This window comes from Myotis yumanensis, unplaced genomic scaffold (genome assembly GCF_028538775.1).
Source record: "Myotis yumanensis isolate MYYU_CA2020_CCGP unplaced genomic scaffold, mMyoYum1.0.hap1 SCAF_22, whole genome shotgun sequence".
NCBI classification, from domain to species: domain Eukaryota; kingdom Metazoa; phylum Chordata; class Mammalia; order Chiroptera; family Vespertilionidae; genus Myotis; species Myotis yumanensis.
This window is the reverse complement of record NW_027223773.1, coordinates 1,902,752-1,915,169: the sequence shown is the minus strand read 5'-3', so window position 1 is coordinate 1,915,169 and position 12,418 is coordinate 1,902,752. Positions and strand designations below refer to the sequence as shown.

The window sequence follows — 12,418 nt, the reverse complement described above, 5'->3', positions numbered from 1 at the left end:
TGCAGGAGTATCGGAGATACAGGAAAAACCCATTTATATTTAGATGTTCTTCATGGACTAGTACAGTGACTCAGGGGAGACAGTTCCTCTCCAAATCCTGAGCAAACCAATATGGAGGAAGCTCTCCTTTTATATCCTTTGGTTTCTCTGTCCCCCAAATATGGATGGGACTTCCGGACCTTTCGCAGGCTTTGCAAAAAGCCCCATGTGTTGGATGGAGGCTGTGAGACCACACCTGAAGGCCTGGCCTGGTGCCAGTGCTGATAACCGCCTCTGGGGGTTGTGTATTGTTCATGGTTTATGGCTTCTGTGAAATAGGAGTATTTAGGTAAACAGGTCTTAAAGACCAGAGTGTGGAGAAAGGGGCAGTGACTTAATGACGGATATCAAGAATGTGCATTAGGCCGAAACTGGTATGGCTCTGTGGCTAGAGCATTGGCCTGCGGACTGGGGGGTCCCAGGTTCGATTCCGGTCAAAGGCATGTACCTGGGTTGCGGGCACATCCCCAGTGGGAGGTGTGCAGGAGGCAGCTGATCAATGTTTCTCTCTCATCGATGTTTCTAACTCTCTATCTCTCTCCCTTCCTTTCTGTAAAAAATCAATAAAATATATTTTTTAAAAAAAGAATGTGCATTAGGTTACTGGCAAAGACTCGGATTGCTAGCCCCCGCAAATGTATTATTTTCCCCATCGTGACAACCCCTGATCTTTTCACTGTTTCCATAGTTTTTCCTTTTCCGGAATGTCATACGCTGGACTCATACAGTATGTAGCCTTTTCAGATGGGCTTCTTTCACTTAGCATTATGCATTTAAGGTTCCTCCTTGTCTTTATAGCTGGATACCTAATTTCTTTTTAGCTCTGGATAATATTCTGCATGTATCACAGTGATTTGTCCATTCACCTACTGAAGAATATCTTGGTTGCTTCCAAATTTTGTCAATTAAAAATAAGCTGCTATAAACAAAAAAAATAAAATAAAATCATAAAAATATTTTTTTTCTTTAAAAAAAAAGAAAGAAATAGTTGTAGCCCTGGCTGGTGTGACTCAGTGGATTGGGTGTGATCCCATGTGCCAAGAAATCGCTGGTTTGATCCCAGTCAGGGCACATGCTGGGGTTGTGAGCTTGATACCCAGTAGGAGACGTGCAGGAGGCAGCCAATCGATGTCTCTCTCTCTCTCTCTCTCTCTCTCTCTCTCTCTCTCAATCAATAAACAATAAAAAAATTTACTTAAGATATAGAAGCTTAACTCTTACCAAAAAAATTGCTTTATCTTCTTTTTTCAATCATGCCTGTAAACTTATGAAGATTTTCCATCTCAAATGCATCTAAATGATCACTGCATTAGAGATCCATTGTTTTCTCTTTATTCAGCTCTCTCCTGTGGCAGACCTCCCACAGTGCAAAATGCCTTTATACCAAACCAGAAGTTTAGGTATCGACATAGAGACACAGCACGTTATGAATGCAGGCACCCTTTGGGCCTCATCGGGAATGCAGAAGTGACATGTCTAAGAGGGAAGTGGACAGACCCACCTGAGTGCAAGGGTAGGTGTCTCATTCTCCCCTCCCAGTCTCTGTGCAGCTTCTGGAAGCACTTGGTTACTAGACTCCTGTCCAGCTGGCCTTCATTGGTTACTCAGGTTGGTTGCTCTATCATTTCCTGTAAATGGGTTCGGTGCCGGGAGAAGGAGAGTATAGCTCCCACCTACTCTGCAGCTACCTGACGTTCAATAAATCAAATATTATCCTCTCTTAGAGTCAAAAGGACAATGTGGGCCTGCTCCTTCTATGGAGACATTATCACATTCCCATCACCAGTCTACGCTCCCGGATGCAGCCAGCCCCACATGGCTCAGTGGTTGACCATCAACCTATGAACTAGGAGGTGACAGTTCAAATCCCCAGTGTGGGGCGTGCTGGAAGCAGTCAATCAGTGATTCCCTCTCATCAGTGATGTTTCTATCTCTCAATCCTTCTCTCTTCCTCACTGAAATAATTAAAAACATAGTCAATTGAATATGTTTAATGTAATTATGGGAAACAGATTTCAACAGAAACAAAAAATATATGTACATAGTGAGTGTGGCCTGTGTGGACAAATAAGAATTTGGATGTTAGAAGTTTGGTCTGGATCATGACCTGTATGCCCATCTCCTCAGGCTTTCAATACCACCATCCCCACGTGACACCTTTGATAAATGTAAAATTATTCAATATAATTCAGTCAAGACTGCTTGAATTTTCAAGTTATAAGAAAAACATTATACAATAGGCATTAGTTTGGTGTGTATCTATTATTCTAAAATACAATTATTTGCCAACATGTACTTTTAAAGATTTACTGAAAACTCTATGTTGTTCCTTTTTCAGAAATGACTTGCCCTAGCCCACCCAGCTATGGCAATGCCATCCTTGTAGGCCGGAAGAAGAACGCATACAAGTCAGGAGAAGAAGTGACTTATAGATGTCCAAAATATTACCAAATGGATGGATCCAATGTTGTACAGTGTATGAATGGCAGGTGGATAGGAACACCCACATGCAAAGGTATTTTGGTGAATTACTTCTCCCATCATTAAAAAATAGACGTAGGTTCTGATGAGGCCAGATGAAGGAAGGTTTAGGCCTCAGCATAGAGGAATGGGATGTGCACTCAGTGCTGGGCATTGCAACCCCAGAGCCCTCAGAGTGTGACCCCAGAAACAGCCGTGTCAGTGTCTCTGGGGAATCGGTAGGAAGGCAAATGCAAACTCACAGGCTTACTCTGACTCAGCATCAGAAGCTCAGGGGTTGTGACCCTGAAACCGTTGTAGCAATTCCCAGCGGGCTCTGTGCCCACTTTTGTGGGGAACCGTAGCTTCAGCCTCTTATTACTTTATATCCACCCGAGTCTCCCCAATGAACTGCACAGTGCTCACTGCAGTGCCCTTAAGCACTCACATTATTGGAGTATTTCTTGTAAATATATTTTACTCTTATTTTTGCTCAATTTCTGTGTGAATCTTTTGATTTTTAATCTTTATTGTTGAAAGTATTACAAAAATCCATTTTTCTACCTATTGACCCCTTCTGGCCTGGCCCGGGACCCCACCTCAGTCTTTCACCCCCCTGTTGTCTGTGTCCATGGGTTATGCATGAATGCATACAAGGTCTTTGGTTGTCTCTTACCACCCCCCATCCCTCTGAGATTCCACAGTCGGTTGCTGTTTGGATCTTTTAAGTGATGATCTTTTCATTCAATTATATGACATCCCTCAAAGCCTATTAAGAAGTCGACTTCCTGTCTAAGAAAGAGGCTATTGTCACTTATTTTCCAAAAGCCTAAAATAAACATTCAAAAACATGATGTTTGAGAAACACATTTTGATGCCAAATAAGGAATTTATGATGACTATCTAGGCTTTAGAAATTCATTTTGAATTTATATAATTGATACTTGGTTTACTAAACTTAAAAAGGAAAATATTCAGAAAAACTATCATTTTCTTTTTTCAATCACTTTATAAATTCATTTTAATTTTTATTGAATTTGTTGGGATGGCATTTGGTATTAAATAGTGCTGGGAAAATTGGACAGACACAAGCAAAAAATATGAAATTAGGCCACCTTCTTAGACCAAAAACAAGAATAAACTCAAAATGGATTAAAGACTTAAATGTAAGGTGTGAAACCATAAAAATCCTAGAAGAAATTATAGGCAGTCAAATCTCAGATATTTCTCTCAGCACTATCTTTCCTGATATATCTCCTCGAGCAAGGGAAACGAAAGAAAAAAATAGACTACGTCAAACTAAAAAGCTTTGCATGGCATAATCATCATTTTCATTGGCCTAAAAATCTCTGTTAACGTTAGAGAGAGGACAGGAAATAAATTTAAGATACAGAAGCTTAACACTTACCCAAACAATTGCTTTATCTTTCTACAATCTTGCATGTAAATTTGTGAAGATTTTCAATCTCAATTGCGTCTAAATGATCGCTGCATTAGAGATCCATTGTTTTCTCTTTATTCAGCTCTCTCCTGTGGCAGCCCTCCCACAGTGCAAAATGCCTTTATACCAAACCAGAAGCCTAGGTATCGACATGGGGACACAGCACGTTATGAATGCAGGCACCCTTTGGGCCTCTTCGGGAATGCAGTGGTGACATGCTTCAGTGGGAAGTGGACAGACCCACCTGAGTGCAAGGGTAGGTGTCTCATTCTCCCCTCCCAGTCTCTGTGCAGCTTCTGTAAGCACTTGGTTACTAGACTCCTGTCCAGTTGGCCTTCATGGGTTACTCAGGTTTGTTGCTCTATCGTTTCCTGTAAATCGGGTTGGGGCCGGGAGGAGGTGAGTGTAGCTCCCACCTACTCCGCAGCTCCCTTAAAATCAACTGCTCACTCAATAAACCAACAATATCCTCTCTTAGAGTCCACAGGACAATGTAAGCCCCCTCCTGCTATTGACAATGGAGACGTTACCACATATATGTCACCATTCTACGCTCCGGGGTCTTCAGTGGAGTATCAATGCCAGGCCTACTATGAACTTGAGGGAAACAGGAGAATAACATGCCGTGATGGACAGTGGTCTGAGCCACCCAAATGCTTAGGTAAGTCCTTTAATATCCTTGTGGACTCTGAGAAAATCAGTTTTAATCTTTATGATAAAATTTTGATGAATTATTAAACAATTCTAGCCCTAACCAGTTTGGTTCAGTGGAAGAGCTTTGGACTGAGACTGAAGGGTTCCAGAACTGATTCTGGTCAAGGACACATGCCCAGGTTGCAGGCTCCATCCCCAGTGTGGGGCCTGCTGGAGGCAGCCAATCAATAATTCCCTCTCATCATTGATGTTTCTATCTCTCAATCCCTCTCCCTTCCTCACTAAAATCAATAAAAACATAGTCAATTGAATGTGTTTGATGTAATTATGGGAAACAAATTTGGACAGAACCAAAAAATATATGTACATAGTGTCTGGGGCCCGTGTGGACAAATGAGAAATTGGATGTAAGAAGTTTGGTCTGGATCATGACCTGTATGCCCATCTCCTCAGGCTTTCAATTCCACCGTCCCCACGTGACACCTTTAATAAATGTAAAATTTTTCAATGTAGTTGAGTCAAGATGGTGAACAAGTTTTAAGAAAAACAGTTTTATAACATTTTCAAGTTATAAGAAAGACATTGTACAGTAGGCTTTAGTTTGGTGTGTATCTATTATTCTAGAGTATAATTATTGGCCGACATGTTAAAGATTTACTGAAAAGTTTATGTTCTGCCTTTTCAGCAATGACTTGTCCTAGCCCACCCAGCTATGACAACGCCATCCTCCTGGGCCAGCCGAAGAACTCATACAAGTCAGGAGAACAAGTGGCTTATGGATGTCCAGAACATTACCACATGTATGGATCCAATGTTGTAGAGTGTAGGGACGGCACTTGGATAGGAACCCCCACATGCAAAGGTATTTTGGTGAATGGCTTCTCCCATCATTAAAATTAGACGCAGGTTCTGGTGAGGCCACATGAAGGAAGGTTTATGCCTCAGCACAGAGCAGTGGTTCCCAAACTTATTTGGCCTACCGCCCCCTTTCCAGAAAAAATATTAGTCAGGGCCCCTGGAAATTAATTTTTTTAAATTTTAATAGCAATTAAACAGAAAGATATATGCCCCCAAATGCACCTGTGGCCATCACCGCCCCCCTGGATCGCTGCAGCGCCCACCAGGGGGCGGTAGCACCCACTTTGGGAATCACTGGCATAGAGGAATGGGATGTGCACTCAGTGCTGGGCATTGGAACCCCAGAGCCCTCAGAGTGTGACCCCGGAAACAGCCCTGTCAGTTTGGCTGGGGAATCGGTAGGAAGGCAAATGCAAACTCACAGGCTCACTCTGACTCAGCATCAGAAGCTCAGGGGTTGTGACCCTGAAACCGTTGTAGCAATTCCCAGCGGGCTCTGCGCCCACTTTTGTGGGGAAACATAGCTTCAGCCTCTTATTACTGAGTATCCCCAGTGAACCTCACAGTGCTCACTGCAGTGCCCTTAAGCACTCACATTATTGAAGTGCATTTTGATGAAATTATAAATTTATTGTTCTATTTCCCATAATTTCATTTGGATTTTTTTTTTTACTTTATTGTTGACGGTATTACAGAAGTCCACTTCCCCCCCATTTTCCCTTCTAGCCTGGCCCTGGTACCCGCCCCAGTCTTCACCCCGCTGTTGCCTGTGTCCATGGGTTATGCATGAATGCATACAAGGTCTTTGATTATTCTCTTCCCACCCCCCCCCCCCCCCCATCCTCCCTCACCTTCCCTCTGAGATTCCACAGTCTGTTTCTGTTTGGATCTTTTAATTGATCATTTTTTCCCCTCAACCAACCATATGATATCCCTCAAAGCCTGTTATTTCTTGACTTACTCTCTAAGAAAGTGGCTACTGTGCCTATTTTTCTAAAGGCCTAAATTCAAAATTGAAAGACATGATGTTTGCAAAATACTTTTTGAAGCCAAATAATGTATGTATTATGAGTTTCTAGGTTCTAGAAATTCATTTTAAATTTATATCATTTATGCTTGGTTTACTAAACTTAAAGGAAAATATTCAGAAAAACCATCACTTTCTTTCCATTCTATGACTTACTAAAAAAAAATTTATTGAATTTATTGGGGTGACATTGGTCCATAAATGGTGTTGGGAAAATAGGACAAATACAAGCAAAAAAAAAAAAAAATTAAAATTGGACCACCATCTTACACCAAAACCTACACATTGCTCATTGCAGTGATTAAAGTCTTAAATGTAAAATTTGAGGTCATAAAAATCCTAGAAGAAATCATAGGCAGTCAAATCTCAGACATTTCACATAGCAATATACTTGCTGATATATCTCTCTGAGCAATGGAAACAAAAGAAAAAATAAACAAATAGAACTACGTCAAAGTAAAAAGTTTTGCACAGCATAATCATCATTTTCATTGGCCTAATTATGTCCATTAACCTTCAAGAGAGGATGGGAAAGAACTTTAAGATATAGAAGCTTAACTCTTACCAAAAAAAGTTTAAAAAAATGCTTTATCTTCTCTATTCAATCCTGCATATGAATTTATGAAGCTTTTCAGTCTCAGACTGAGTTGTAAACAATCACTGAATTAGAGATCCATTTGTTTCTCTTTATTCAGATCTCTCCTGTGGCAGCCCTCCCACAGTGCAAAATGCCTTCATACCAAACCAGAAGGATAGGTATCGACATGGGGACACAGCACAGTATGAATGCAGGCACCCTTTGGGCCTCTTCGGGAAAGCAGTGGTGACATGTCTAAGTGGGAAGTGGACAGACCCACCTGAGTGCAAGGGTAGGTGTCTCATTCTTCCCTCCCAGTTTCTGTGCAGCTTCTGTAAGCACTTGGTTACTAGACTCCTGTCCAGCTGGCCTTCATTTGGTTACTCAGGTTTGTTGCTCTATCATTTCCTGTAAATCAGGTTGGGGCCGGGAGGAGGTGAGTGTAGCTCCCACCTACTCTGCAGCTCCTTTAAAATCAACTGCTCACTCAATAAACCAACAATATCCTCTCTTAGATTCCACAGGAAAATGTAAGCCCCCTCCTGCTATTGACAATGGAGACATTACCACATATATGTCACCATTCTACGCTTCGGGGTCTTCAGTGGAGTATCAATGCCAGGCCTACTATGAACTTGAAGGAAACAGGAGAATAACATGCCGTGATGGACAGTGGTCTGAGCCACCCAAATGCTTAGGTAATTCCTTTAATATCCTTGTGGACTCTGAGAAAATCAGTTTTAATGTTTATGATAAAATTTTGATGAATTATTAAACAATTCTAGCCCTAACCAGTTTGGTTCAGTGGAAGAGCTTTGTCTGAGACTGAAGGGTTCCAGGACTGATTCTGGTCAAGGGCACATGCACAGGTTGCAGGCTCCAACCCCAGTGTGGGGCGTGCTGGAGGCAGCCAATCAATGATTCCCTCTCATCATTGATGTTTCTATCTCTCAATCCTACTCCCTTCCTCACTGAAATCAATAAAACCATAATCAATTGAATGTGTTTGATGTAATTATGGGAAACAAATTTGGACAGAACCAAAAAATATATGTACATAGTGTCTGGGGCCCATGTGGACAAATAAGAATTTGGATGTAAGAAGTTTGGTCTGGATCATGACCTGTATGCCCATCTCCTCAGGCTTTCAATTCCACCGTCCCCACGTGACACCTTTAATAAATGTAAAATTATTAAATGTAATTGAGTCAAGATGGTGAACAAGTTTTAAGAAAAACATTTTTTATAACATTTTCAAGTTATAAGGAAGACATGGTACAGTAGGCTTTAGTTTGGTGTGTATCTATTATTCTAGAGTATAATTATTGGCTGACATGTTAAAGATTTACTGAAAAGTCTATGTTCTTGCCTTTTCAGCAATGACTTGTCCTAGCCCACCCAGCTACGACAACGCCATCCTCGTGGGCCAGCCGAAGAACTCATACAAGTCAGGAGAACACGTGGCTTACAGTTGTCCAGACTACTACCAAATGTTTGGATCCAATGTTGTAGAATGTAGGCACGGCACTTGGATAGGAACCCCCACATGCAAAGGTATTTTGGTGAATGGCTTCTGGCTTCATTAAAAAATAGACACAGGTTCTGTTGAGGCCACATGAACGAAGGTTTATGCCTCACAGAGAGGAATGGGATGTGCACTCAGTGCTGGGCCTTGGGGCCCCAGAGCCCTCAGAGTGTGACCCCGGAAACAACCGTGTCAGTGTGTCTGGGGAATCGGTAGGAAGGCAAATGCAAACTCACAGGCTCACTCTGACTCAGCATCAGAAGCTCAGGGGTTGTGACCCTGAAACCGTTGTAGCAATTCCCAGCGGGCTCTACGCCCACTTTTGTTGGGAACCGTAGCTTCAGCCGCTTATTACCTTATATCCACCCGAGTCTCCCCAATGAACTGCACAGTGCTCACTGCAGTGCCCGTAAGCACTCACATTAGTGAAGTGTATTTTGATGAAATTATAAATTCATTGTTCTAGTTTCCATAATTTCTGTTTGGATCTTTTAAGTGATCATTTTGTTCCTTCAACCAACCATCTGATATCCCTCAAAGCCTGTTCATTCTTGACTTCCTCTCTAAGAAAGTGGCTACTGTGCCTATTTTTCTAAAGGCCTAAATTCAAAATTCAAAGACATGATGTTTGCAAAATACTTTTTGAAGCCAAATAATGTATGTATTATGAGTTTCTAGGGTCTAGAAATTCATTTTAAATTTATGTCATTTATGCTTGGTTTACTAAACTTAAAGGAAAATATTCAGAAAAACCTTCACTTTCTTTCCATTCTATGACTTTTTTAAAAAAAATTTATTGAATTTATTGGGGTGACATTGGTCCAAAAATGGTGTTGGGGAAATTGGACAGATACAAGCAAAAAAAAACAAATGAAATTGATCCACCATCTTACACCAAAAACTACACATTGCTCATTGCAGTGATTAAAGTCTTAAATGTAAAATTTGAAGTCATAAAAGTCCTAGAAGAAATCATAGGCAGTCAAATCTCAGACATTTCACATAGCAATATACTTGCTGATATATCTCTCTGAGCAATGGAAACAAAAGAAAAAATAAACAAATAGAACTACGTCAAAGTAAAAAGTTTTGCACAGCATATCCATCATTTTCATTGGCCTAATTATGTCCATTAACCTTCAAGAGAGGATGGGAAAGAACTTTAAGATATAGAAGCTTAACTCTAGCCAAAAAAGTTTAAAAAATGCTTTATCTTCTCTATTCAATCTTGCATATGAATTTATGAAGCTTTTCAGTCTCAACTGAGTTGTAAACAATCACTGCATTAGAGATCCATTTGTTTTTCTTTATTCAGATCTCTCCTGTGGCAGCCCTCCCACAGTGCAAAGTGCCATTATACCAAACCAGAAGCCTAGGTATCGACATGGGGACACAGCACGTTATGAATGCAGGCACCCTTTGGGCCTCTTTGGGAAAGCAGTGGTGAAATGCTTAAGTGGGAAGTGGACAGACCCACCTGAGTGCAAGGGTAGGTGTCTCATTCTCCCCTCCCAGTCTCTGTGCAGCTTCTGTAAGCACTTGGTTACTAGACTCCTGTCCAGCTGGCCTTCATCTGGTTACTCAGGTTTGTTGCTCTATCGATTCCTGTAAATCGGTTTGGGGTCAGTAGGAGGTGAGTGTAGCTCCCACCTGCTCCACAGCTCCCTTAAAATCAACTGCTCACTCAATAAACCAACAATATCCTCTCTTAGAGTCCACAGGACAATGTGGGCCCCCTCCTGCTATTGACAATGGAGACGTTACCACATATATATCACCATTCTATGCTTCCGGGTCTTCAGTGGAGTATCAATGCCAGGCCTACTATAAACTTGAGGGAAACAGGAGAATAACATGCCACGATGGACAGTGGTCTGAGCCACCCAAATGCTTAGGTAAGTCCTTTAATATCCTCGTGGAACCTGGGAAATCTGTGTAATGAATGTCATGTTTGCTGTTTACAACAGAACTTGCATGGACTATCACCCCTTCTGTTGACAACCAAATAGTCATGTCTGAGGGTCTAAAGTCTGAAAAATTCTTGAGCATCAACAGCAAGAAACTATCATTTTTCTTTATTTTAATTTATTTTCCCCCTTCACCACTTATGTCCCCTCCACCCTCATCCACCTCCACCTCCCCCTTCAAGGATTCTTTAATGAAAGCCCTTCGTAGCGTAGGTGACATTGTGAATGTTGATTATAACGTGCAATGACCACACATTTCCCTCGTTTTTACATCATTGATAGTTTAAAATGAGTTATAGCAACATGATAAATTTTCAATGAATTGTTTTGGAAAAGGGTTTGAGAATAAATTCCTGGATCTGTGTAGAATATTCTACATAAAAGTGTAAAATTCTATGAAAATATTTGTATATTACTTAAAGTTTTATGTTCCTTTTTTTAAACTTTCAGATGCATGTGTAATATCAGAAGAAATCATGAAAGAACATAACATACAGTTGAAATGGTCATATGCAAAAAAAATTTATTCCGGAACAAATGATTATGTTGAATTTGTGTGTCGACCTCCCTATCGTAGAGTGTCACCAGCGTCTGCATTCCGAGCACAATGTCTAGAAGGAAAAATGGAGTTTCCCACTTGTGCATAATGAGAGCTGTGTGGCAGTTTTCACATTAAAATATGCGCCTTCATTCAGAATTTTTAATATTAATCTAATCCTTCTCAATTTATTTTTCTAGTAGGCTGTAACTCACTTTTATTCATTAATCACAATTCCTGTTAAATGCCATGTGGGTGATGTCATTGTAGTCTGAGACCAACGGACCACTTCTCATAAGCATCTCATTAAAATGTGACAAACCAACATGCTGTGTGTTCTGTTCATGAAACGTCTCTGGCCAGAAAGTAGATGCCATCTCTCCCCTCCCTGCTTCCCCTACCACCCTCCCAACGTTCTCAAAGCTTCTCCACAGCTGTGAGGGCGTTTTGAGACTCTAATTTCAGAAGAAAAGATAAGTATTTGTCTCCATCTTCACCTTAAAATCACTTCACAAACATGTGAAAACCAAACTGTGTCACACCCATGTTGGCCACAGATGGTAGAGGTTATTACTTGGTTTTGCTTATCTATCCATGGCTCACTAAACCCCAAAATGATGAAATGCAACATCTACTATCCATCTAGCACCTACAGTCATTCAAACCGCTCATGAAAAGGTATTAGATTCTAATCAGGGGCCTAGCTATTGTAACAAGGACTTAAAAACTGATAAAATATTGAGTATAAGCACATAGAACACATTCACCCAGCATGTTGTGAAAAGTGAGCCAATGGTTACAGAACAGAGACTGGCAGGAAGCACAATGAAACAGCTACCATAACTACAGTTCCATTTAGATCTAATAGGCGTGGCCATTGGGGTTCAATTCCTATATCCTCCCTTTCTCTGTCTTTAACATATGTCACCTTTGAGCCACAAGAATATGTTAATTTAAATTTAATACATACAAAAAGTAAGACAATACATGCTGAGGTGTATAAAGAATTCTTTCATGATGATGTGGGCGGATGGTCGGGGTAAACTGCCAGAAGTGAAATTCATGGATCATCAAGCAATTCCGTAGACATATCTACTTTGCACAGGGGCTGGGGTCAGCCTGTTAGATGGTTTCCCTCTTTGGTAGATCAAACATGGTACCTCGGTGTAGTTTAAGGTGCATTTTGTTAGGAAAGTGCTTCTTTCCATTGAAGATATTTAAGGACCCTTTCTTTTGGGTTTTTCTCTTAACTTTGTCATTACAATACCTGTCTCTTTTCCTATTATTTTTCTTTGTTTAGAAATAATACCATCATCACTTTTAATTTCACTC

General features: G+C 40.8%; 1 protein-coding gene across 3 annotated transcripts in view; it reads left to right on the top strand.

Annotated features, from left to right (window-relative positions):
- The window catches only part of LOC138999201 (complement factor H-like), a 63,831-nt gene extending 52,429 nt beyond the window's left edge, over positions 1-11,402 (top strand). For all 3 annotated transcript variants that reach the window (XM_070401281.1, XM_070401280.1, XM_070401279.1), the window contains 10 exons: positions 2,378-2,554; positions 4,023-4,196; positions 4,419-4,601; positions 5,280-5,456; positions 7,175-7,348; positions 7,572-7,754; positions 8,434-8,610; positions 9,897-10,070; positions 10,294-10,476; positions 10,999-11,402. In XM_070401281.1, coding sequence (XP_070257382.1) covers positions 2,378-2,554; positions 4,023-4,196; positions 4,419-4,601; positions 5,280-5,456; positions 7,175-7,348; positions 7,572-7,754; positions 8,434-8,610; positions 9,897-10,070; positions 10,294-10,476; positions 10,999-11,195 — 1,799 coding nt within the window. In that variant the 3' untranslated portion in view covers positions 11,196-11,402. The remainder of the gene's footprint in view (positions 1-2,377; positions 2,555-4,022; positions 4,197-4,418; positions 4,602-5,279; positions 5,457-7,174; positions 7,349-7,571; positions 7,755-8,433; positions 8,611-9,896; positions 10,071-10,293; positions 10,477-10,998) is intronic.
- Positions 11,403-12,418: the final 1,016 nt, after the last annotated feature.